General features: G+C 39.3%; 1 protein-coding gene across 1 annotated transcript in view; it reads right to left on the reverse strand.

Moving 5' to 3' along the window:
• Nucleotides 1-539: 539 nt before the first annotated feature.
• The window catches only part of LOC149446150 (uncharacterized), a 47326-nt gene continuing 24619 nt past the window's right edge, over nucleotides 540-23246 (reverse strand). Inside the window, exons 4-11 of the mRNA XM_089653009.1 lie at nucleotides 20583-20758; nucleotides 15633-15840; nucleotides 14369-14450; nucleotides 12379-12470; nucleotides 11939-12061; nucleotides 8498-8645; nucleotides 3894-4124; nucleotides 540-822 (exon numbers count right to left, since the gene is read on the reverse strand). Coding sequence (XP_089509135.1) covers nucleotides 765-822; nucleotides 3894-4124; nucleotides 8498-8645; nucleotides 11939-12061; nucleotides 12379-12470; nucleotides 14369-14450; nucleotides 15633-15840; nucleotides 20583-20758 — 1118 coding nt within the window. The 3' untranslated portion in view covers nucleotides 540-764. The remainder of the gene's footprint in view (nucleotides 823-3893; nucleotides 4125-8497; nucleotides 8646-11938; nucleotides 12062-12378; nucleotides 12471-14368; nucleotides 14451-15632; nucleotides 15841-20582; nucleotides 20759-23246) is intronic.

Genomic DNA, 23246 nt, shown 5'->3' on the forward strand with positions numbered 1-23246 from the left:
TACATTAGAGGGCTGGCAGGCTGGTAAGATTCCACTGCAATAGAAAGAAGGAAAAGAGCTAAGCTTTCAATCCTTCTGTTGTGAACTTTTGAAGATCGTTTTTTCCACAATGCATATAGCTACAGTGGTGAATGGGGGTCTTGTTTTAAAGGGTAATCCTTTTTTTTCCCCCTTTGCCCGACCTAACCTAACTGCCCCTCCACTGATGCAAAACTTGCAGCAATGTGCATGTGGGTAAAATAGAGCTTTTCTTCTCCATAACTGGGTGTCATGTAAACACAGGACCACTTCACTGCAGTCTACCACTGTTCAAACTCAATTAATCAGGCCTTCTGTGTAGTTTGTTTAATAGACTGCAAGAAGAAGTTATGCAATTGCACAAAAACCATCTAATTGTTTATTATAAGCCCAAAATCCCCCAGCTGCTTCAACTAGCAGATTGCAAAAAAGATTTGTAAGAGAGCAAGGTTAAACAGAAAATATATACATGAAATAAAAACTTCCTTCTGCTGTAGAAAGAAAGGGCACATAGGCGAAGATATTAAATATCTCTTGTTTTATCAAAATGCCAGGACAAAAAAAATAAATCATTAGAACTGTACAAGTATTGTGCCTTGGCTGTAAAATGTTGTCAAAATAAATCCTTCACTGCCCATTTCTCATAGAGTTGACATGGTTTAGTTTTATATTAAAAATTGAAGTTCTTCACTTGTATCCGACTGCTTGAACTTTTCATTTTTCGAAGTGTCCTCAGCACAAGACATTTAACTCCATGCCATGATAATTTTGCTGAAATTTACAAATGCACCTTTGTTTGGTTTGCTGTTGGAGAAAAATAAAATAGATTTAGGTGGTGTTCTCAACATATGGCAAAAGCATGGTGCTTTCTGTAAGACTAACTGCCCGAAAGTAGACAAATGCAGGCCCGAATCCAAATTGTGGCCCACCATTTGGTGATACCTATTCTGTTGTGTGCTGTGTGTAATTTTAAAAACCCAGTGTAAAGTAATAGGACAAGTGGATTCATCTACTAATGCTTTTTATACCAATAATAATTTTTTTCCATATTACATACAGTATGCGGTATAACATGTCTTTTTCTTTGGAGGTATGAATACAGCCAATGTGACAATGCTGTACTCCAGAGCAGATGCTATTGTGTATTGTCTGTATGTTACAGTTTAATTCTAAACAAGAGTACAAAAAGTATTCAACAGTATTTGGTCCATCTTTTCCATAGCACACCCACATGAAAGAAAAATATATTTTAAAAATATTCTTCCCAAATATATTGACATATATTTGAAATACTACAATTTTTCCCGTATTCAATATAAAAAAATAATATAGAGAGAGATAGAGAAACACACTGTATGTTGAAATGCATTTTTATCACAAAATATATGAAAAATATTTTTAAAAATACATTTTCAAATATACTGTATGTCTTTAAAACACATCCAATCTACATTTTTGGAATGCATTTACAAATATATGTAAAAATATGTTTAAATGACATTTTTATATGTAAAAAAAAAAATCTGAAGAATATATTTAAAAAAAATATATTTTTAAAAATATTTTTCATATATTTTGTAATATATAAAAAACGTATTTCAACACGCAGTGTGTGTATGAGATAGATAGATAGAGATATATATATATATATATATATATATATATATATATATATAGAGAGAGAGAGAGAGAGAGAGAGAGAGAGAGAGAGAGAGAGAGAGAGAGAGAGAGAGAGAGAGAGAGATATATATATAGATATATTTATTTATTTTTTTTTAAATACGGGCAAAATTGTAGTATTTCAAATATATTTCAATATATTTGGGAAGAGTATTTTTAAAATATATTTAAAATATATTTTTCTTCCATGTGGGAAGTTTAGCTTAAAATCCTCATTTGCTTTTACAACCTGCACCTGCTTATAGGGGCATGAAGTATCCAAAAGTGGAGCGTGTGCTAGTGTCTGCAGGTGTATCCAGGCAGGAAAATGTTCCTAGATTAGCATGCTAATAGTTACTATTTTCCGTAGTCTTTCCTCTTTTGGCGAAAAGGCAGGGAGACACTTAATCATCAAGTTTAGCTCCATCTTTATTTGTGTAGACCCGTCCACTGTGCTTCCTGGTCAGAGCAACCTAGGCCAGCTGGGACAGTTCACACAGCCACCCACACACAGCAGCTGACACCTCTCCCTGGCTGTAAGTGAAGGGAGGAGCATCCATTCAGGCAGAGAGGAGAGGTAGACTCCAACCTGTCAGTTGTACAAGGATATTCTCAAGCACTGAGTTACTAAAAGGGAGAGATTGTTTATATGTGACAGTAACAGGAGACAAGCACAAAGAGAGTGGATACACAGACATTGCACGGCTGCACTTGCAGTTTCTAGAATCCCTGCCCACCACTCAGGATAAAGAGAACTCTGTGATTGGCTTTGGGTAGCTTGGGAAAGGAAGAGTCCACCTATGGAGAGGGAAAAGACTGCTGGGAACCTCTTGGAACTGTGGTGTTTGTAGTCCTAAGGAGACTGACTCTCATGAAGTGAAGAACTGTATGTAACTACAAGTCCCAGAAGGACAGTGTGCTTCAGAAGGGAGAAGCCAGACCTCTGGACAGTCTCACATGGAGGTTGAGAGATGACTGTTGGGGGGGGTGCCACTGAGTTGCATATGCTGTTGTCACAGCATGCAGTGGTGTCAGAGGGAGACTGTGCTGCCTCATTCGCACATAGGCTGCAACTGTCAGAGATCCAGCAGGCAGGAAAAAAGGGGAGCCACTGGTTTCATGAGAGATCGTCACTATAATGTCGAGTCGCAACCAACGCCACAGGTTCTGGTCATTAGAGAGCTGAAGGAGGCTTCATGACAGACTGCATAGTGGTAAGAGGCCACAGGCCACAACCTCTCTAATTTCCTCTGAAGGGGGACAGCAAAGGGAAGAGGGATAATATGGTGCACTATAAGCAGAGTCCAAAGTTTTATTGAGGCTGAAGATACATGGAGACAAGTCTCTATATCCAATGTAACAGGGATGCTTGGCTTGGTAGCTGCCACTGCTGGAGAGCTAGAAGATACCCTTAATAAGGAAGAAGGGAGAGAGAGCAGAACCTTCTGAGTGTAGCATATAGGTGCTTTATTAGGAGACAACAAAGTGGCAACTTACAAGATCATCTCTGTCCAGGGACGGACCAACCATTTGGAAACTCGGGCACTGCCTGAGGGCCCAGGGTCACTAGGGGGCCCCATGAGATGCCCGTGGTACCTTTTTCATAGGCTTTTTTGAGTTTGGGTAAGGACACGGGCCCCATGATGCCCTATTGCCCGGGGGCCCCATGAGTTGTCAGTCCGCCCCTGTCTCTGTCCTATGCACGTGTCGTCCAATGAGACGTCTTCTAAGGGGCAACAGAGCTCCACTTTTCTTTATAATATTCTGTGAAAGATGGAGAGAGCAAAAGGGGACCAATGACACAGGTTTCTGTGTAGCTGAGTCTTCGGTTAGTTTTTACACTGAGAGAAGACAGCCGCTGAGGTTGATATCTGGCAGCTTATTTCTGTGGTGCTGTGTCCCAAAAAATGATACTAAACTTCAGATTTACAGTAAATGAGACAAATATAGGGACTGCCGTTGCTGGCCACTTTTTGAAAGTGCTGAGCTACTGGCTTTATTATTTTCACAGTCACAGACCCAAAGCCAGTATGCAGATGAGGAAAGTAAGAGTAATGTCAAATGTTATCTGCATCCTTTCTGGATGAATCAATACAATAGGGTCATAACAGCCAGACAATTAACATTTTTTACCAGAAGAAAGCAATGGCAGCTAACATGTTTAATTTCTTGTAGGTTTCCATTAAGATACATGAACATATTTAAACTTTTCATACCACAAGAAGTATCGAGCTCCTTGGAACACACCATCATGCTTCCCAAGATCTCTTCCTTCCAGTTCCACTCCTAGGTACACCTCTTCTCTACCAGGTAAGGGACCCTTGTACTGGACTGTTCCCTTACTTATTTTGCCACCGGGATGAGAGAATTTCACTAAATCCCCAAGTTTCAGATCTGCAGCACTTTTCGGAGCAAATGGACGTCTTGGCAAAACAGATAAATGTTGCCTAGATAATATCAATTAATGCCAGGTCAGATGAAGAACAAAGAAGTATACACTTACAAATGTAATATTATGTTATCACAAGCTCTCCAATTACCGGTAAGCTGTATTAGTAAATTACATGGGAAACCACAAATATTTAGTTGGTCATTTCCAAAATAAGGTGTTGTAAGTGGAAATTACATTTAAATATAGCAAGTGGTTTTGTACATGTTTTTATGGTGTGCAATACAAAATAAAAATTACATATTAAATATTAAACATTTTTTATTTTCACCTCCATTCAAGATTTCACCGAGAGACATTGGGGTTGATTTACTAAAAGAAAATATGCTGTTTATGTTGCAAAGAAATTTTCCCCAGAGCTGAATGTGAATGTGGAAAAGCTTAAGATCTATTCCCTTTCAAACAAAAATTTTAAAAAAAAACTGGATTTTTGCTTGCACCTCATTCACAAGGTCAAATTCAGGCACTTACACAGCTTGTATTTAAACAAAAATAAATTTCATTATGTATGAATGAATACAGAGCTGTGTTAATGAATGTCTTTTATATCTGCTTATAGTTTTTAGCTGTAGAGGGTATTTCCACGTTTGCAGTCAAATCTGAGAAAAATGCACTATATGTTTGTTATGCGTTCCCATTCAGACAGCATAACTAAAAAATTAAAAGAAATATTACATACTTACCTTTTAGATGTTTTCTCTAAGGAGATGATGGCATAGTTGAGTTTAATCATGTCTAGATCATCTCAAAGTGACTTTGTCCCCACACTATCCCTTATTAACATACAATTCAGAAGAGCAGTTTCTAAATTTTTAACCCTTTGATAGAACAGAGTGTTCAACTCCAGTTTAACCACACCCCCACCGCCCTATAGCAGATATACGGCTAGAGGGCGGCAGGGGTGCGCAAAATCACACACATTATTTATATATATATATATATATATATTTATACATACATACATACATACATACACACGTGATTTTGTTTTACCGGGTAGGGGGTGCGCCTACAAGTGATTACCGAGGATCTCCAACGGGGAGGAAGGCTGTTTTGTTTACTAACAGTCGTCCTCCCTGTCGGCTCGGGCACACTGCTCTGGATGGCTGGTGATGGTGCTTACAGTGAAGCACCACCACACCGCCCCCCCCCCCCCCCCAGTAAAACACTCCCACAAACACAGTACAGACAGGGTTCATTATGTTAAACATAACTTCACAGCCCCCTCCTAAATATTGCCAAACAGGGAGTGCATGTAATGATTTTTATGCATTTGAAAAGGTAACTAGCACTTTTTATTTTTTTGTACAGTGGGGAAAGTAATTATTTGATCTCCTGCAGATATTGTTAGTTTGCCCACTTACAAAGAAATGAAGGGTCTATAATTTCTATCATAGGTCTATTTTAAATGATAGAAACAGAATATAAACAAAAAGCCAGAAAAACACATGATAGAAATGTTATAAATTGAGTTGCAGTTCAGTGAGTAAAATAAGTATTTGATCCCCAAGCAAAACATGACTTAGTACTTGGTGGAGAAACCCTTGTTGGCAAGCAGAGGTAAGATGTTTCTTGGAGTTGGTTTCCAGTTTTGCACACATCTCAGGAGGGATTTTGGTCCACTCTTCTTCACAGATCTTCTCTAAATCCCTAGAGTGTTACTAAACCCAAGACTCTGCATTCACTATATCTGGTCTCCCACAGTGCACAGAACATGGAATTGTATGTATTTTAGTAAGTATAAATTGCTAAATACCTTTTCTCATTAGAAGTTAGAGCAGTATTGTGGCTTCTATCAGTATGCCAGCTAAAGCTTGTAGGAGGATTTTCTTTCTGCTCTAGGAGGATGCAAAACCCCTGACCTCTGTCTGACCTGTGCTGATTGGCCCTGTGCTGATCACATGCACATGCAAAAAAAAAAAAACCTCTCTAGCAATACACACCAAACTGAGCATGTACATAATGCCTACGGTTCCATCTGTCTTATCAGGAGATCAAAAGTGGTCACTTGAGAAAGGGGATGAACAGAGAAGAAAGGATCAAATGGCCATTTTACACATTGCAGAGGATTAACCCCTTAGGTTCCATAGTGAGTATAACAAGCATGCTTTACTGCATATACTGACTGATTTTACTGTTGTGGGTTTAGTAACACTTTAAGGTTTCTTGGCTGTCGCTTGGCAACTTGAAGTTTCAGCTCCCTCCATAAATTTTCTATAGGATTAGGTCTGAAGACTGGCTAGGCCACTCTATGATTTTAATATGCTTCTTCTTGAGCCACTCCTTTGTTGCCTTGGCAGTATGTTTTGGGTCACTGTCATGCTGGAAGATCCATCCATGACCCATCTTCAGTGTTCTTGCTGAGGGAAGAAGGTTCTTTTCTAAGATTTTGCAATGCATGGCCCCGTCCATTGGTCCCTCAATGCAGCAAAGTCAGCCTGTTCCTTTAGCAGAGAAACAGCCCAGAAGCATGTTTCCACCTCCATGCTTGACTGTAGGGATGGTTTTCTTAGGGTCATAGTCAGCATTTTTCTTCCTCCAAACACAGCGAGTCGAGTTAATGCCAAAGAGATTAATTTTGATATTCATTGGCAAACCTTGGATGGGCCTGTACATGTGCCTTTTTAAGGGAGGGGGACCTTGCGGGCGCTACAGGATTTCAATCCATGGCGGTATATTGTGTTACCAATGGTTTGTTTGGTGACTGTGGTCCCAACTGCCTTGAGATCATCCACAAACTCCTCCCATGTAGTTCAAGGCTGATCCCTCACTTTTCTTGCGATCGTCTTTACTCCATGAGACAAAATCTTGCATGGAGCTCCAGACTTAGGGCAATTGATGGAGTGAGTATTTGCAAATGGAAGAAATTCAGAATAACCAACAGTTGTCTCCTTCTAACCAAGCTTCTTGCTGATGGACTAGTAGCCCATTCCAGCCTTGTGCAGTCTTGTCCCTGGTGTCCATTGACAGCTCTTTGGTCTTGCCCATGGTGGTGAGGAAGAATTCAATTCTGTGGACAGCTGAGTTGCCCTTAGGAGCATGTTCCTAAATTGACAGATATAATCTGTGTACCATGAGCCAGTCTGTGGGAGCCAGAATTATTGGTTGGCAGGGGATCAAATACTTATTTTACTCACTGAACTGCATCTCAATTTATAACATTTGTATCATGTTTTTTCTGGGCAAACTTACAAAATCTGCAGGGGATCAAGTACTTATTTTCCCCACTGTATGTTATTCTGTTAATGGGACATGTAACAAATATAGAGTAGTTATTATACTGGCTGCAAAAGTAGAAATACACTCACTTGAGCTAGCAGGCAAATAGTTTAAAAAAGTATTTTTCAATGTATCTTTTTATTTTCCAGTGATTCCCCCTCCTCTGTTTTTTTTTTTTTGGAGGGTGTCTGGTAACACTGAAATCTGGAGTGCGTTATGGTGCTTGCATATGAGAAACCTAAAATAAAGGCTAGTAATAGTAATAGTGAACACTGGGGTTGTAGGAATATTACCCGCAAGAAATGGTTAATCTTAGTAATGGGGGCATGAGAGGATTATGTCAGGTAAAATGTTTGTGTGGACTGAGGACTCCTTGAGGTGATTGTAAACCTCAGACATGAAATCTGAACAAAGCATGTATTTCTATAGTGTTTACTTGCCCCTCTCCAAAGCTTTCTCTAAACGCAGGCCATAGATTATGTGATTTTCCTTCCTGCAACCGCAGGTGGCAGAAAAGAAAATTGCTTAATTCCCCCATCAATCCAGTCAGTGGGAGAATCCCTCCCACGGAACTGTGTTCTCCTGGGGGGAACAGTCTTTGGTACAATCAGCCTGTCCTTAGGTGGATGGAATCTAAGCTGGTCCCTGTTGAACAGGCCGAGATTCAATCCATCAATGGCCAGCTTAGGCGTCATTTCTCTCTGATGTCTCGGTCCTCTTTTCTAAGCATGAATCACTACTGACAAGTTCTCCTGACACCAAGAGATAAAATGGTGACGGGGATGGGCTTCTAGCACTGTAACTGACAGCCTCGACTCTGTGCTGTGTGAAGGGGGGGGGGTCCCTTCCCTCCAATCAGCTCTCAGAGCTCTTATACAGTGTGTAATTGCAGCTCCCTTCCCCCCTGCTATGTGAGTCTGTGAACAATTCTTTTCATCCATGAGTTTTGCAAAGATGTATTGGGCAAATTGCTACAGATAAACAGGTACAACTTATGTAGGAGGATTTGTTTCACCTCTGTGTATCACCTGAGGTTAGCCACTTCACTGGGCATAGGTAAGGGTTTACAACCACTTTAATGATCTGAGCCATGCAAGATTTTAATACTCCACTATTGTGTATTACAAGATGGACAACCTATGTTTGATTTACCTCTTGTTATTTACTGCTTTGCTGAAAGGAGAATAGATTGAGTAAGTCTTTCCATACTGCTGAGATTGGGAAATTTCATTGTCTGATATGTGATTAGTAGAACACAAGTCATCTTCTCTCAACTCCTGGATTTCTTCATGTCCTCTTCCTGTAAGATAACCAATGTTATCAATATTTCCTTGTTGACATAAGACACATATAACATGCAATAGATGAGAGATACAAATCAGAACAGTATTGTATGAAAATGGTGGGCATTTTCTGTAGATTAGTACTAACTTTTAATAAGCAAAAGAGGTTCAGCATAGTTCTCCTGGCCACAGCTTTTTAAACGGAATATTCACTTTTAGCTCACGTCGCAGGTGTTCCTCTCATCCTGCGGGCCTAATGCTTCAATGGTGTATTTTCACCTGAAGCTGTGATATTATTGCTATCACTGGCTATGATGACATCCATGCAGGCTGAGAGGTTTCATACATCATTGTTAAATAGCTGGAGTGGAATAGCTCCACTTCTGCTGCAATTAGACCTTGGGGCCATGAATGACTCTTCAGGGAGTGCCTCCCAGTCTGCTTGTTTAACCACTTCCCCACCTGAGATTTTTCCCCCCATTCCTGACCAGGTCATTTTTTGTGTTACGGCGCTGCGTTATTTTAACTGACAATTGCACGGACATGCAACACTGCACCCAAATTAAATTTTCCCATGAATTGAGTTTTCTTTCTGAGATATTTGACTGCCTGTGTGTTTTTATTTTTTAGCGCTATAAAAAAAAAAGACAGACAATTTTGAGAAAAAAAAACAGTATTTTTGACTTTTTGCTATTAAACGTCCAGTAAAAAAATTTAAAAATTCAATTTTCGTCATAAATTTAGGCCAAAATATATTCTGCTACATGCCATTGCTAAAAAAAAAAAATCCCAATACATGTAAATGAATTGGTTTAAGCTATAGCATTTACAAATGACGGTATATTTACAGGGATTTTTTAAATATTTTTTATCTTTACTAGTAATGGCAGTGATCAGCGACTTATAGTGGGACTGCAGCAGGCATTCTGACATTGGGGGGAACTGACTTGGTGCCACTGACATACCCAGTGACACCAATACAGTGATCAGTGCTAAAAAAAAAAAGCACTGACACTGTACTAATGGCACAGGGCAGGAAGGGGTTAACATAAGGGGTGATCAAAGGGTTAACTGTGTGCTGTTTTACTTGTGTCTGTGTCCGTGTGCTGCACTGTAAGCACACTGCTTTGCCATGCTGACAGGGAGGAGAACTGTTTTGTTTACAAACAGTTCTCCACCCCGTTGGAGATGCTCAGCAATCACCAGGCGATGGCGAGTAATCACCGGCTGGGACCCGGTGGTTGACAGCCGTGACTGCGAATGGCAGCGTGGGTAGGGGCGCCAGAGTAATCGTACTAAAGGCTGATTGCCACAGAAGCTGTGAGTGCTGATCCATCCATCCGGGATTGGGTTTTCTCATAAAGCGCTGTTAGACCTTGATTCTAAGGGCTTCGCTTCTGGTAACATGCTTATACTTTTTTTGGTGGCATGCACAAGGATTGGAAACACAAGTCACTTTATGCTGTCATTTGATGCAGGGACTGAGCACGTTTTTTATTTTTTTACACCTTTTGGCTGTTGTACTGCATTTTTATCTATTTATGTCACAATTGTATTTATTATTATTGTTATGAATGACTTTATTTAGGCACTTTATTGGAGTATTTGTCACGACTGAATTTTATGAATGTATTATTATTGTTATGAATACTTTATTTAGGCACACATTGTAATATAGTTGTGCAATATATTGACCTAACATTTTTTAACTGTGCAACACATCTAGTTTATTGTAACAATGTTAGTAGGCAAATACTGAGGGCTAATTCACACTATATGCATATGTTTTACTGTATGCTAATATGTGTTAACACATGCACATTTAAAGATTCAGAAATATCAGCTCAAAAATGTATAGTTTGCAGGATTTTTTTTCTAATGGACCTCAATCCAATGCATTGGAATGAAGTTTTGGGAAGAGTCTACTCACCTTGCATGTGCACAAGGAGGGGGGGGGGGGTACCTCTCCTTTCAGGTATGTGCTCATCAATGCCCAGGAACAGGCGGGGCAGTGTTCATGTGAAACTCTTCTGGACATGCTACTGGATGACCTTTCGCCTATGCCAGGTACCACGCTTCATTGACTGGCTGCTGTTCCCTTCACACCAGTTCCTGGTTACCTGTGGCAACCAATCTTCTGCTTCGACTTTTCTGCCGCGTTAACCCTTTGTAGTGACCTTTCTTTCATACCCCATGTGCGTTTTACAGGCCCTGTTTTTTGATACACCATTTACCACCATGCACCCCTTTAAATAACTTCAGACTAGGCTTGCAAGGGTTAACAAGTTTTACTGTCACACTTGGAGACATTACAACGTAAAGTGCAACACAGTCCAACTCCTGTCTAACTATTCTGTGACTGCCCAGGCATACCTGTAAAGGTGAGAGTCCATAATTGGTAGTGTCCATTGCTGATTAGTCCCTTGGAGTGGCAGATGCAGGCTACATCCTTCCAGGTGACACAAACCTTCTTGATCCTATGCAGTCCCGCTCAACAAAGCCCAGAAAACGGAGAAAAAGATCCGCAAGCCCAGCCTTTCCCCTATTTATAAAAGGACCAGGAAGGAAGGCAGGACCCAAAAAATCCAGGAAACCGGCATCTCACAGCATAGCCCTTCCCCAACCTGGGTAGTCTACGCTTACATGCTAGCATAAAACATTCCTTTTGTAGGCACCTGCCTACAAACTGGATTTTTAAAATGTTTTTTTCTTATGGCTATGCCTTTTTTTTTGCATTGAGAAATATTGTAAAATAGATGAAAATATACCTAGTTTAAACAAGTTACCTGTTAGAAAGAATAATATAACATATGTACAGTGTTTTAAAAAGTCACATATAATTAAAACTCTTTTCACACAGAGTGATGTACACTCTGCAGAGCCCCTGCTGAATGAGAGCAGAATGGAACAGATGTCAGTTTTTTGACATATGTTTCCATTCAGCTTGTGCCTGATGGACAACAGGTGGACCCTTAACAGCTCTATGGTTGGCCAGATGTAAATGGACACCATTGTCTGTTTACAACAGGCTACCTCCAATCCGTTGCATTTAGGTCCGGAAAAATGGAAAAGGCTGAAGTCCCAACATGGACACACAGTTCTGTTGCCAACTTATTTGTTCTCCTGAGAGTGATCATTTCTGAGAATGATATGTATGTTGGTATTCCTATATATATAATAACTGCCAAACCAACTAGAGTGAGAAGCAATCATTTCATGTCTATAAGAAAAATTGTACTTTTATATACACAGATGAACAGATGATGAAAAAAAGGTTTGTGATATTTAGAATACTTTTTTACAATCTCACCATTGGTGTTAGCATGAGAAGTTTTACCCTGGCCATCATGGTATCCCTGGACCAAAACGTCTGTATTTTCACTGTCTATTGAATATGGTGAGGTGTTACGCGTAAAACGTTCTTCCAGTTTCCCTAGAACAACAGTACAATTATAAAATTATTTATAACAAATTTCTCCTTGGCTTGCTTTGAATGAGTTAGTGTGGCACCTTCCAGCCTGGATATATCCTGATAATTTAGTGTAAAGTTCCATGACTGACTGAGCTTAAATATTCAAAGTTACACATGTATTCTATTGTATGCAAAGGTTAACAATTCTTAGGTCAGTTCAGTAATGAGTTTACTCTACACAGTTAGAGTAAAAATAATTAGAACAGGCAGCAGGCTGAGACCCGAGCCCCATCTTTAATCATTGTTGCATGCAAAAGAAAATTGCTCTTAGTACTTACTTTCCCATGGTTCTTTTATGATCACAGATCCTGAGGCTGCTTTGCATTTTGAAAATGTTCCATCAACTTTAAAAGCTTCATTCCTGTAAAGACTAAAAGTTGAAATAGTAAAGTCAAAATGGCACTTTGTTATCAAAGCACAGAAGGATGCATTCTTTGTGCTCACTGCAAGACAAATTTACATTTTAATCAATTCGTCCTATACATTTTGAGACATGATATGACAACGGTCACCACAAGCAGCCCAGAGCATCAGACTGGAAATTATTAAACACTTCAGAAGTGAAATAATGAAAAGAAAACAATATTTATACATTGAGTCTATGTGCACTTGTGGGTTTTCTATAGCTGCTCTGAGTTCCTTTCAAAAACAGCCTGGCAGTTAAATCGTTGTTTAGATAGATTTTTTTGTGTTATGTGTCTGTATAACTATGACCACAGGCTCTGTTGGTGGTAGTGCTGATGTGCATTGTCTATAGGCTCAATAAAATCTGCAGAATTTTATTGCGATTTATAAATTATATATGCTACACTGACTTCTGTGCCCTTTATTCTTACATTTCGATGTTCAAAAAGTCTGGTGTGCTTATTTGTGTGCTTTCTCCACAGGGTTCCCCTTCCTGTACTATGCCTCAAAGCCTGTAAAGGAGGAACTAAACCCTTCTATCATCCACAGCCAATGAAGCTGCTATCTTAACCTATGTTTGATCTGCAATTGTCATGGTGATTCACATGTGGTCAACTACGACATCAGGCATTTGATGGCTTGACAGTTTGGTTGAGAGCATAAGTAACTGGGACAGTTTGGTTGAGAGCATAAGTAACTGGGACGGTTTGCTTGAGAGCATAAGTAACTGGGACGGTTTGGTTGAGAGCATAAGTAACTGGGACGGTTTGGTTGAGAGCATAAGTAACTGGGACGGTTTGGTTGAGAGCATAAGTAACTGGGACGGTTTGGTTGAGAGCATAAGTAACTGGGACGGTTTGGTTGAGAGCATAAGTAACTGGGACGGTTTGGTTGAGAGCATAAGTAACTGGGACGGTTTGGTTGAGAGCATAAGTAACTGGGACAGTTTGGTTGAGAGCATAAGTAACTGGGACAGTTTGGTTGAGAGCATAAGTAACTGGGACAGTTTGGTTGAGAGCATAAGTAACTGGGACAGTTTGGTTGAGAGCATAAGTAACTGGGACAGTTTGGTTGAGAGCTGACATAAGCAACTAGGAACTATGGCAGATCTCACTAAAGGCTTGCTTCAGTGTTTTGGAAGACATTTAGATCGATGAGTTTAGTTCCACTTTAAGTCTGCAGAAAGTTCAGTTATGTAGAACATTGTGGAAAAGAAAGCAATCAAAATGTGCACCGCCACTAAATTAAATGTGCATAAACCCAAAATGTGATAAATTAAGGTCCAAAACAGTTCACATAAATAAGTAAAGTCCTAGTGAAGAAGCTTGCAAAATCAATCTGCCACCTTCACAAGTGAAATCCCTCCTCATGTACAGTGTTCAGAGGTCTGCCACTATCTCCCTGTGAATTCAAAACTTACCGAAACAGGTGGCTGACATTACAACAGCATAAACGCCTAATATATAATGTCAGGAATCATCAATGTGTATGCAATGCTCTCTAGTATCCGTATCCAAACAGTTCTAGGGAGCAATTCATCAAGGATGTCACAGGTTTGGTGTAAGTTCTCACAATAATATATGGAAATTGTCAAAATGTCAGGTTTAACTGATAGTAATTGTAGGGCTATGTAACCTCCTATGAGAGACTCATTCTCACTCAGTCCCATAGTTGGAAAAATAGCAAAGTCAAGCAGGATATGGATTGGCTACTGTGAATTTTGCCATGTTCAAAGTCAGCAATGATTTCTTGTCAGAAACATTATGGCTCCAGTGTGCATAGTAAATTGTTTCTTGAGCTCACACACTTTACATGCATTGATTATTTACTACCACTCCAGATGTGCTTAAATATTAAACATACCTATTCTCTTCTGAGCTCCAGCTGTCACCGTGAAGTTTCCTATCGTAAGAGATGGTCCATTTATTGTTTGGAGCCCATTCACCTATATAAATAAAATATATGCTTAATAATTGCTATTATCAGATGCTTATGTTGGTGGTATAGGTTAATATATATTTTTGTAAATGTATATTAATAATCTATCATAGAATTAAAAAATTAGCAACAATTACTGAAAATCATAATAGGATATTCCAAACAGTATTTGTAGTCCATGCAAACAACCAGTTATAAAAAAAAAACATTTCTAGAATTGGGCAAAAAAAGCTTACAAATTTCTGTACCAGCCAACATGTCTGGGGAAAAAATAAGCCTGGCTTTGTGGAGCAAAATATATTTTAAATTTTGCTGCACTACAGCAGCCCTTGACTACCTACGGGGTGTATAACAAAAAGTAGTTTTAATAATTCAGGATGCAAGATCTGACATTCTCGTACATGATAATAAGCAGTTATAGCATATGCAGACTTGAACAGTATTTAATTTTTTGGTGATTGTTCAGAACAAGCAAACCAGGGAACGAATGCAAAAGTAACTAGGAAACCAGAACTATTTTTGTCTAGTTAGCAAATATATTTTAGACATCGTTCTCCAAATTACATATAGATCCTTTATCAATGAAAGACCAAGCATTGTGAAAAATAAAGAGGGACTTAATCACTTAAAGTGTTACAAAACCCAGGACCCGGCATTCACTATATCTGCTGTCCCACAGTACACAGAACATGGAAATGCAATTATTTTAGCAAATATAAACCTCTAAATACATTTTCACATCAGCAGTTAGAATAGTCTTGTGACTTCTATCAGTGTTCAGTTGAGCACTGGTTAAAGCTTGTAGGAGGAGTTTTCTTTCCGCTCTAAGAGGATGCAGAACCCCTGACCTCTGTCTGGATGTTGCTGATTGGCCCTGTGCTGATCACATGCACTCTCTCAAGAAAAAAAAAACCTCTCTAGCAATACACACCAAATTGAGCATGTGTAGAATGTCTACCCACGATATATCTGATCAGGAGATAAGAAGGGGAGGATCAGAGAAGTCCAGATCAAACAGCCTTTTTACACAATGCAGAGGAGTAACCCCTTAGGTTCCACAGTGAGTATATCAAGCATGCTTTACTGCATATACAGACTGATTTTACTGTTGTGGGTTTAGTTACACTTTAAATGTGTCATCTTATTTTATTGTCAGGGCAGGAATGTACATTGGTTTGTTGCTACTCACTCTTAAAGTTTTGCTCATCTCTTGTGAGAAAACTATCCTGCTGCATTCTAAGATCCCATAAGTCTTCCTTAAGCCTGTAGTTTTCTTCACCTATAAGATGACTCTCTGTCCTCAGTCTTCTACATTCACCTCTTAGCTGGATAATTTCTTTCTGAAGTCCCTCTTGGTGGTTCTCTGGCTGAGTTAATCTAGATGATATCAGAGTAATCTTAACGAAAAGAAAAAGGTGTGTATATAAATAGCAATGCCATATAGTAACTATACAGAAGTCATATTGCCAAATCAGAAATCTGATCTGAGATTCAACACTAACTTAATATAGGATCAATATTCATCCCTTTGGTTTCAGTCAAAGATCACCCTGGTAGCCAGGAATATTACAGGACTACAGTATATTTCTTGTGACTAAACTGTAAAGCCTGATACACGAGATCAGAAATCGTACAAAAAAATACAGCTTTCAAAGTGATCGTACAATATTCTGATCATTAGTACACAGCTTTCAACAGCCAATCATGATAGTTCAAATTATCCAAAGGGTCAAACACAAACATTTTTCTCATATAATATCAGATTGTACAATTTCCGTTTAATCAGCACAGTTTTTTCATCTGGAAATACAATACATCACTTCTGAAATTCTGTTTTTAGGAGAATTTTTGTAATTTGAGTAACCTCTTCATTTTTGATATGGAGACTAGCATGCAAAAAAATGGCTGATCATTCATCCATTATTCTCATCGTGTGTACGATGCTTAAGGCTGAGAACCTCATTGACAACTGAAGTAAGCAGTGAACATTCTGTTGGAACAGTCTTCCAACCACTCTTTACTTAGCTTTGTAATAAAAATAAACTGGACAGCACACATGCTAGAAGTTGAGAAGCAGCTCATTTTCAAGCTGACACTGCTGCAGCATTCTGTGGCCATTGGCAACTCAATCACTTCCAACTCATTCCAACCATCGCCCCCACTTGAAATAATGGGAGTGATTAAAACGCCAAAGTGTTTCAGGATTATATTGTGTCTCCTATCTCTCTGCATAGTCTAATTTCTTGTTTCTGAAACAGTGTAAATATCATTGTGGACATTGTTCTCTGCTGAAGCTAATTCAATTGCAAGCCCATTCTTTGCAAAACACAGCCCTGTGTGATGTAATGGCCTGTTTGTACATTCTTCAAATATTTAGGATGCCCCAGACAATTGGTGATCATCTACTAACCAAACAACTGAAAAATCCTGTAGGTTTATGGTACTTGCTCCAGTTCTAGATAACCAGTGGGCAGCACAGTGGCTAAATGGTTAGCACCTCTGCCTGGCAGTACTAGGGTCGTTGGTTCGAATCCCAACCATGGCACCACCATGGGCTTCCTCGGGGTACTCCGGTTTCCTCCCACACTCCAAAGACATGCTGCTAGGTGAATTGGCTCCTGTCTACATTGGCCCTAGTATATGAATGTAAGTTAGGGACCTTAGATTGTATGCCCCTTAGGGACTGATGTGAATGTACAATATATACATGTAAAGCACTGCGTAAATTGACGGTGCTATATAAGTACCTATATAAAACAACCAATGCTATGTTATTGGTCCAGCAGTTGTTTCAGTTTGCCTGACTTTAGCCAAAGATGTACAGTAATCTCTGGAAGTCAGGAACCATCTGGAGAGATAAGTGTCAGAACCTGCTGAGGTGTATTGTTCTAAGGATATCAATGAGGGATAGGATCAAAAATTCCAGAGACTTGCTCTTTAGGAGTGATTTCTGTACCAGCAATATATTGAGATTATGCTGCACAAGTTTTTTTCTATTATTGTTTCCTGTTTCCCTGTTAGCAATATTCCCTCTCACTTCCTTGTTATAACTTTTGCTAGGATAGAAAGTGCAGAGAAATCTCCACATAGAGATATTAACAACATGATTATAATCGTTCCCCAATCCATTTAGAAAAACGTTTGGGGCTGGATTTCTACTTGAAGGCTAGAGGGAAGGATTGAGTTGAATCCATACATTTGCATCTTCACACCTTTGCATTTTTTGCCTGATGCAATTTCCATTGAAAATAACGAGAAATCATCAGGATACATCAAGGCAAGTTACAGTTGGTGATACAATGCACATCAACCTGTGCTAATGTGCATTAATTTGCTTTATAACCCAGCAAACAAAAACACGCCAAAACCCAAAGCCTAAGTGTTAGGATTAGATTACAGGAGAAGTTCACCTTTGAGAACATGTTACATGTTCCACCCGTTTTTAGGGTGGAACATGTGACATGTTCCTACTGCTGCTGCTGCCTCTCCCCAATCCACTGGCTCTAGTGACAGTGAGCTGGGGATCTTCTCCTCGCACCCACTGTCACAATTGTAGAAAAAAAAGCAGCCATGCAGGGCTCTGCCCGCCTGGCCATTTCATTCATTCACAGAGTTCTGCAAATGCGGCTTTGCGGCTGATGGCTTTAATGAACTACCAGAGTGTAAGAGGTGTAGAAAATAGGCAGCCCCATAAAATTTAAATCCGATGCCTAATACCTAATATAACAGTAATCTATCTTTGTCAATAGAACATACTAGTGATTGCATTTTTATTGTATCATCACAAGAGGACAGAACTACATCCTGTTTATAATAGGAGGACACAGTAGGGGGAACTGAAAGTCTAACACTTTGTTTCCAGCAGGACTGTGATTACAGTGAACATCCGGTCACATGTAATTAAGAGTTTTCTGTGTTTATTACAGCCATTCCTAATAAAGCACTTCTGGTTTCACCCGACCCATCCTTCGCACAGTGGAATTATTTACCATATGTGCAACGAGAGCACTGGTGAGACCTCTAGGTAGTTAATTGATGGTTCCTGTTATTGTGCCTGCCCATATGAGGTATGTGCCAACAGCTTATACTGACAGTCTGCAGGAGCCTTGCATTGCACCCACAATCAGGACTGTAATGCTTTACAGGCTCTTAATAAAAAAATGCACTTTTTTTCCCTGCAAAAAGATGTGCATTTATTATTTTTTTAAAAAGGTGAACTCATCCCTTAAGAGTCTTTTAATGAGTTTGGTTAGACATTGGGGGTTAACCATTAATCTGACCCTTAATTAGCAACCTCTAACCTAACACGGAAATTACTACCAGTTTAGGATTTACCCCCTATGCATTTTGGTTTGTTTTTCCTCATATGTTGTCCATTTTTTCTAAACATTTACAGAACGTAGTCCTAAACTCCAAATCAGTTGCAGTGCTGGTAGTAGTAGCTTTGTTTTTTGTGATCATTTGAATGGGCAAGATTTATGAAGTGGAGAGTTGATACCATTTCTGATTTTGTGTCAGACAAAAGTGACTGATAAGTTCACATTGTTGGTGCTTTAACATATATTATTTTGCATGTTACATTATTGTTGTGTTTAGGTAGCCTATTCATTTTGTATGATGCACCACATCACAATTTTTATTGTAATTGCACCTTTGCATTGCAAAGCATCACAAATCACAGGGGGCTCACATCTGTTCATTGAAGTATAGTTTTTTGTATGTCTTGGGGTACCAATTAAAAGAAATGACACTGCAGTCTAAACTGTTGATTGTGCATTGCAACAATAGGCAGGATGGATGCAAGCTTACAGTGGGATCTAAAGGCTGCCATAGATGTATTGAATCTCAGCCGGTTCAGCTGAGCATCCATCTGTAGGCAGGCTGGTTGTACAGAAGACGATCCATTGGTCGACTTCTGTGCAACCAGCATGTCTGATTTTTTCCATGTGATTACTGCTAACAGCTAAAACAATCAGCAGTGATCATTGTATTCTGTCTGTGGGGAAGGCTCTCTGCTGGAAGAACACAATAGCGTTGTGGGAGGGTGTCCCCCCATCAACAGTTGTTGGGGGAATCAGACAATTTTCTTTCCTGCAAGCTGTGGTTTCAGGAAAGAAAATTGAATCATCTATGGCTTGCCTAAGTAAGGTATAAAATAACTAAACTTAACTGGTTCAAAACCGTGCTATAGCTGAAGGACGGCTGCAGCGCGTTTGTGAAATCCTGGGACGACATCCATGGACGTCATTCCAGAACATGTCCCCCTGCACGCCCCCAGCGGTGCCATTGATCACTGTGTTCTACGGAAAGTACTGCCGAGAACCGGCAATTGTCAGCGAAGGGATCAGCACTGATGATCAGTGCCCTGATGATCAGTGCCCAGCAGTACCACCCACCTGTACCCATCAGTGCCACCCACCTGTGCGCATCAGTGCCATCCACTTGCCCTGCAGTGCTACCCACCTGTGCCACTCAGTGCCACCCACATGTGCCCATCAGTGCCACCCACGTGCCCTGCAGTGTTACCCACCTGTGCTCGTCAGTGCCACCCACCTGTGCCACTCAGCAGTGCCGCCCAACTGTGCCCTGCAGTGCCACCCACCTGTGCCCAGTAGTGCCGCCCAACAGTGCTGCCCATCAGTGCTGCCAATCCGTGCCCATCCATGCGGCCTATCAGTGCTGCCTATCAGTGCAGCCTCATCAATGCACATCGGTGAAGGAGAAAATTTACCTGTTTGCAAAATGTTATAATAAATACAAAGAAAAACTTTTTTTTTTTAATTTTTTGCAATTTTTTTGTTTATAGCACAAAAAATAAAACTCCCAGCAGCAATTAATTACCACAAAAATAAAGCGCTACTTGTGTGTAAAAATTTCATATGGGTACAGTCTTGCATGACTGCTCGAGTGTCATTCAAAGTGCTACAGGGCTGAAAGTTGAAAATTGGCCTGGGCAGGAAGGGAGTAAAAGTGCCCGGCAGGCAAGTGGTTAAAGTGCCAATCCAAAGAGGGGTGTGATGCAGAAAGGGCTTAATTTTGGTTTACATTTTTGATGCGTATATTAATATACAATAAATTTAGAAAGGTGTGTAGGCATACATTTGTAAATGGTATAAGACCTCAGAGTACCATATATTACCTTTTCTGTAAGAATCTTTATTTGTTCTTGAGAATCCTCTAACTTTTGGTGGTAGTCCGCTTTGAGCTTGGTGAGATCCTTTCTTTGCTGGCAGATCTCTTCGTCAGCTTTAGCTAACTCCAATACTGCACTTTCATTAGCTTCTTGGAGGTCATTGATTTGGTTTTTGAGGTTACCTGTTGTACATATGCACCATTACACTTTAGACAGTTCATTTATTCAACTGATCTTAATTACGGTTTAAAAAAAATAATTAGCCTAATGAGTGCTCACTTTTTTATTCCTTTTTTCATTATCTTAATGCAAAGAGTTAAAGGTATTTGTGACTGCACGCATATGGTGTTACTAGGTCTAATCTTGAAATGATTTTGGCAATTTGGTTTGTCAGTAATAAGATATCTGGCTTGTGACATCCTACATAAAGCCCACATAAAATAAACTACATAGGCTTTATAGCTCTACTCTGATAAACTATATTTTAGTATAAGACTAAGGTGAGTCAAATCACCCATCAGTTGTTTACCTCTCTAATGGTCCAGTTATATTATTGCCTTGAGGCAGTTACTGTTGTTATCCCTTTTCACTAGGCTATAAAGGAGGTAACACTATTGCACCTGTACTCCCAAGTTTTGTTCATTATACAGATCATGAGGGGAGTACTGCATTTGATAACTCACTAGTGTATGGGTAATGAGTGAGTTACTGTAAGTTTTTTGAACTGCAGCAACCCAAAAAAGCTTTTGCTAAACATGTATACATTTTATTGCTCAGACATTTGAAATTGATTTTGAAGGTAAACATCCTAACTTCTTAGAAATATTTTGATCATGTCTGTGATATCTATTATTGTTACTGATTAAGCTGAACGCCATGTATGTCAAGTCAAAAAAGTAGGGAAAAATGTAATTTCTCTGTGAGGTTCTTTCTTCTAGTCGGACTCTGCTACTGTTATATATGATTTACTTCCACTTCCTGTCTTGCTGTCAATGGTTTCTAGAGGCAGGAAATGAAGGAAAATCTGCAACGGGGATACAGACAAATGAAAAATGAACAGTGATTCTAGCCTTCCTCTACTCTGTTTAAAAAATATTTCTACCTGTGTTGCAGTTGAGTTCCCATCACTTCCTGTCTCTTCCAGCAGGATAGAAACTGAGTGTAAATCTCCCCCATATGGAAGGAAAATTTACTGCATGTTGAAAAGCGTTTTTATTACAAAATATCTGAAAAATATTTTAAAAATACATTTCTATACTGTATGTCTTTTAAAAATACAAATCTACATTTTTGGATTGCATTTACAAATATATGTTAAAATGACTTTTTTAACATATATTAAAAAGAATATATTTAAAAAAAAAATTTTTACTAATACTTTTCATATATTTTGTAATGTATAAAAAATGAATTTCAAGATGCAGCGTGTGTGTGTGTGTGTGTATGTGTGTGTGTGTGTGTGTGTGTGTGTGTGTATATATATGTATGTGTGTGTGTGTGTATATATATATATGTGTGTGTGTATGTATGTATGTATATATATATATATATATATATATATTGCATTCCAAAAATGTAGATTTGTATTTTTAAATACATATAGTTTAATTGCAATGTATTTTAAAAAATATCTTTTGAAATAAAAACGCATTTCAACATGCAGTATACATATAGATATATATTGAATATGGCCAGAATTGTAGCATTTCAAATATATGTCAATATATTTGGGAAGAATATTTTTAAAATATATTTTTCTTCCATGTGGACCATAAGACAGCCCTGGATAGCTGTAAAAACTCAACAGGTGTTCTGTTACTGCCCCACTCTATCCAGAATCCCACCTCCTTCCCACAAGTACAGTGATAAGACCAGGGGCGGACTGACAACTCATGGGGCCCCCGGGCATTAAGAGATCATGGGGCCCCTGTGTCCTTACCCACACTCAAACCACACCCAAAAAAGCCAATGAAAGGTATCAGGGGCATCTCATGGGGCCCCTTACTGACCCCAGGCCCTCGGGCAGTGCCCAAGTTCCCAAATGGTCAGTCCGTCCCTGGATAAGACCTTACATGCTACAATAGCTCCCAACTGTCCCTTATTTAGAGGAACTATCCCCTGTTTTGAGGCCAAATCCTTCTGTCCCTCATGCAGCCTCAGTTGTCCCTCTTTTTGGTCTGATATGTACATCTCTATACAAAATGTGCTATTTTACTACCAAAAATGTTATGCTGTACTATAATGTTTATCCAACCTCTAAATTACCGCATTTAGTATTTTAAAAAGCAAAAATATGGGTAAAAGAAAACATTTGTGTGGTTTAGATCATCTATTTCTGCATAATAGAACCTTGTGGTCTGTGTAATTGGGGCTGTGGCATGGATGTGTGCTTTACAAACAAATTGCAACCACCCCAACCTCTAACAAGTCTTTGCAGCAAGCAGCACATGGAAGAGCAATGCACATCCAAAACAAACAAAAATTCCCAGATCGCTTACCAGCTGCCTGCAACAAAACCAAATTGACCCTTTCTAACAGTTCATGTTAAAAATAAGTGATTTAGTCCACACATTTGCAAGTATATGTATAAGCTGCAGTGGCCACGTCAAGGCACCCCAGTGTACTGCAGTGTCCCAAATTGGAGCTCATATAGCAGTGGATAGATTAAAG

The sequence above is a fragment of the Staurois parvus genome, unplaced genomic scaffold, assembly GCF_062004578.1.
Source record: "Staurois parvus isolate SC_StPar_1 unplaced genomic scaffold, SC_StPar_1.0 ptg000696l, whole genome shotgun sequence".
NCBI classification, from domain to species: Eukaryota; Metazoa; Chordata; class Amphibia; order Anura; family Ranidae; genus Staurois; species Staurois parvus.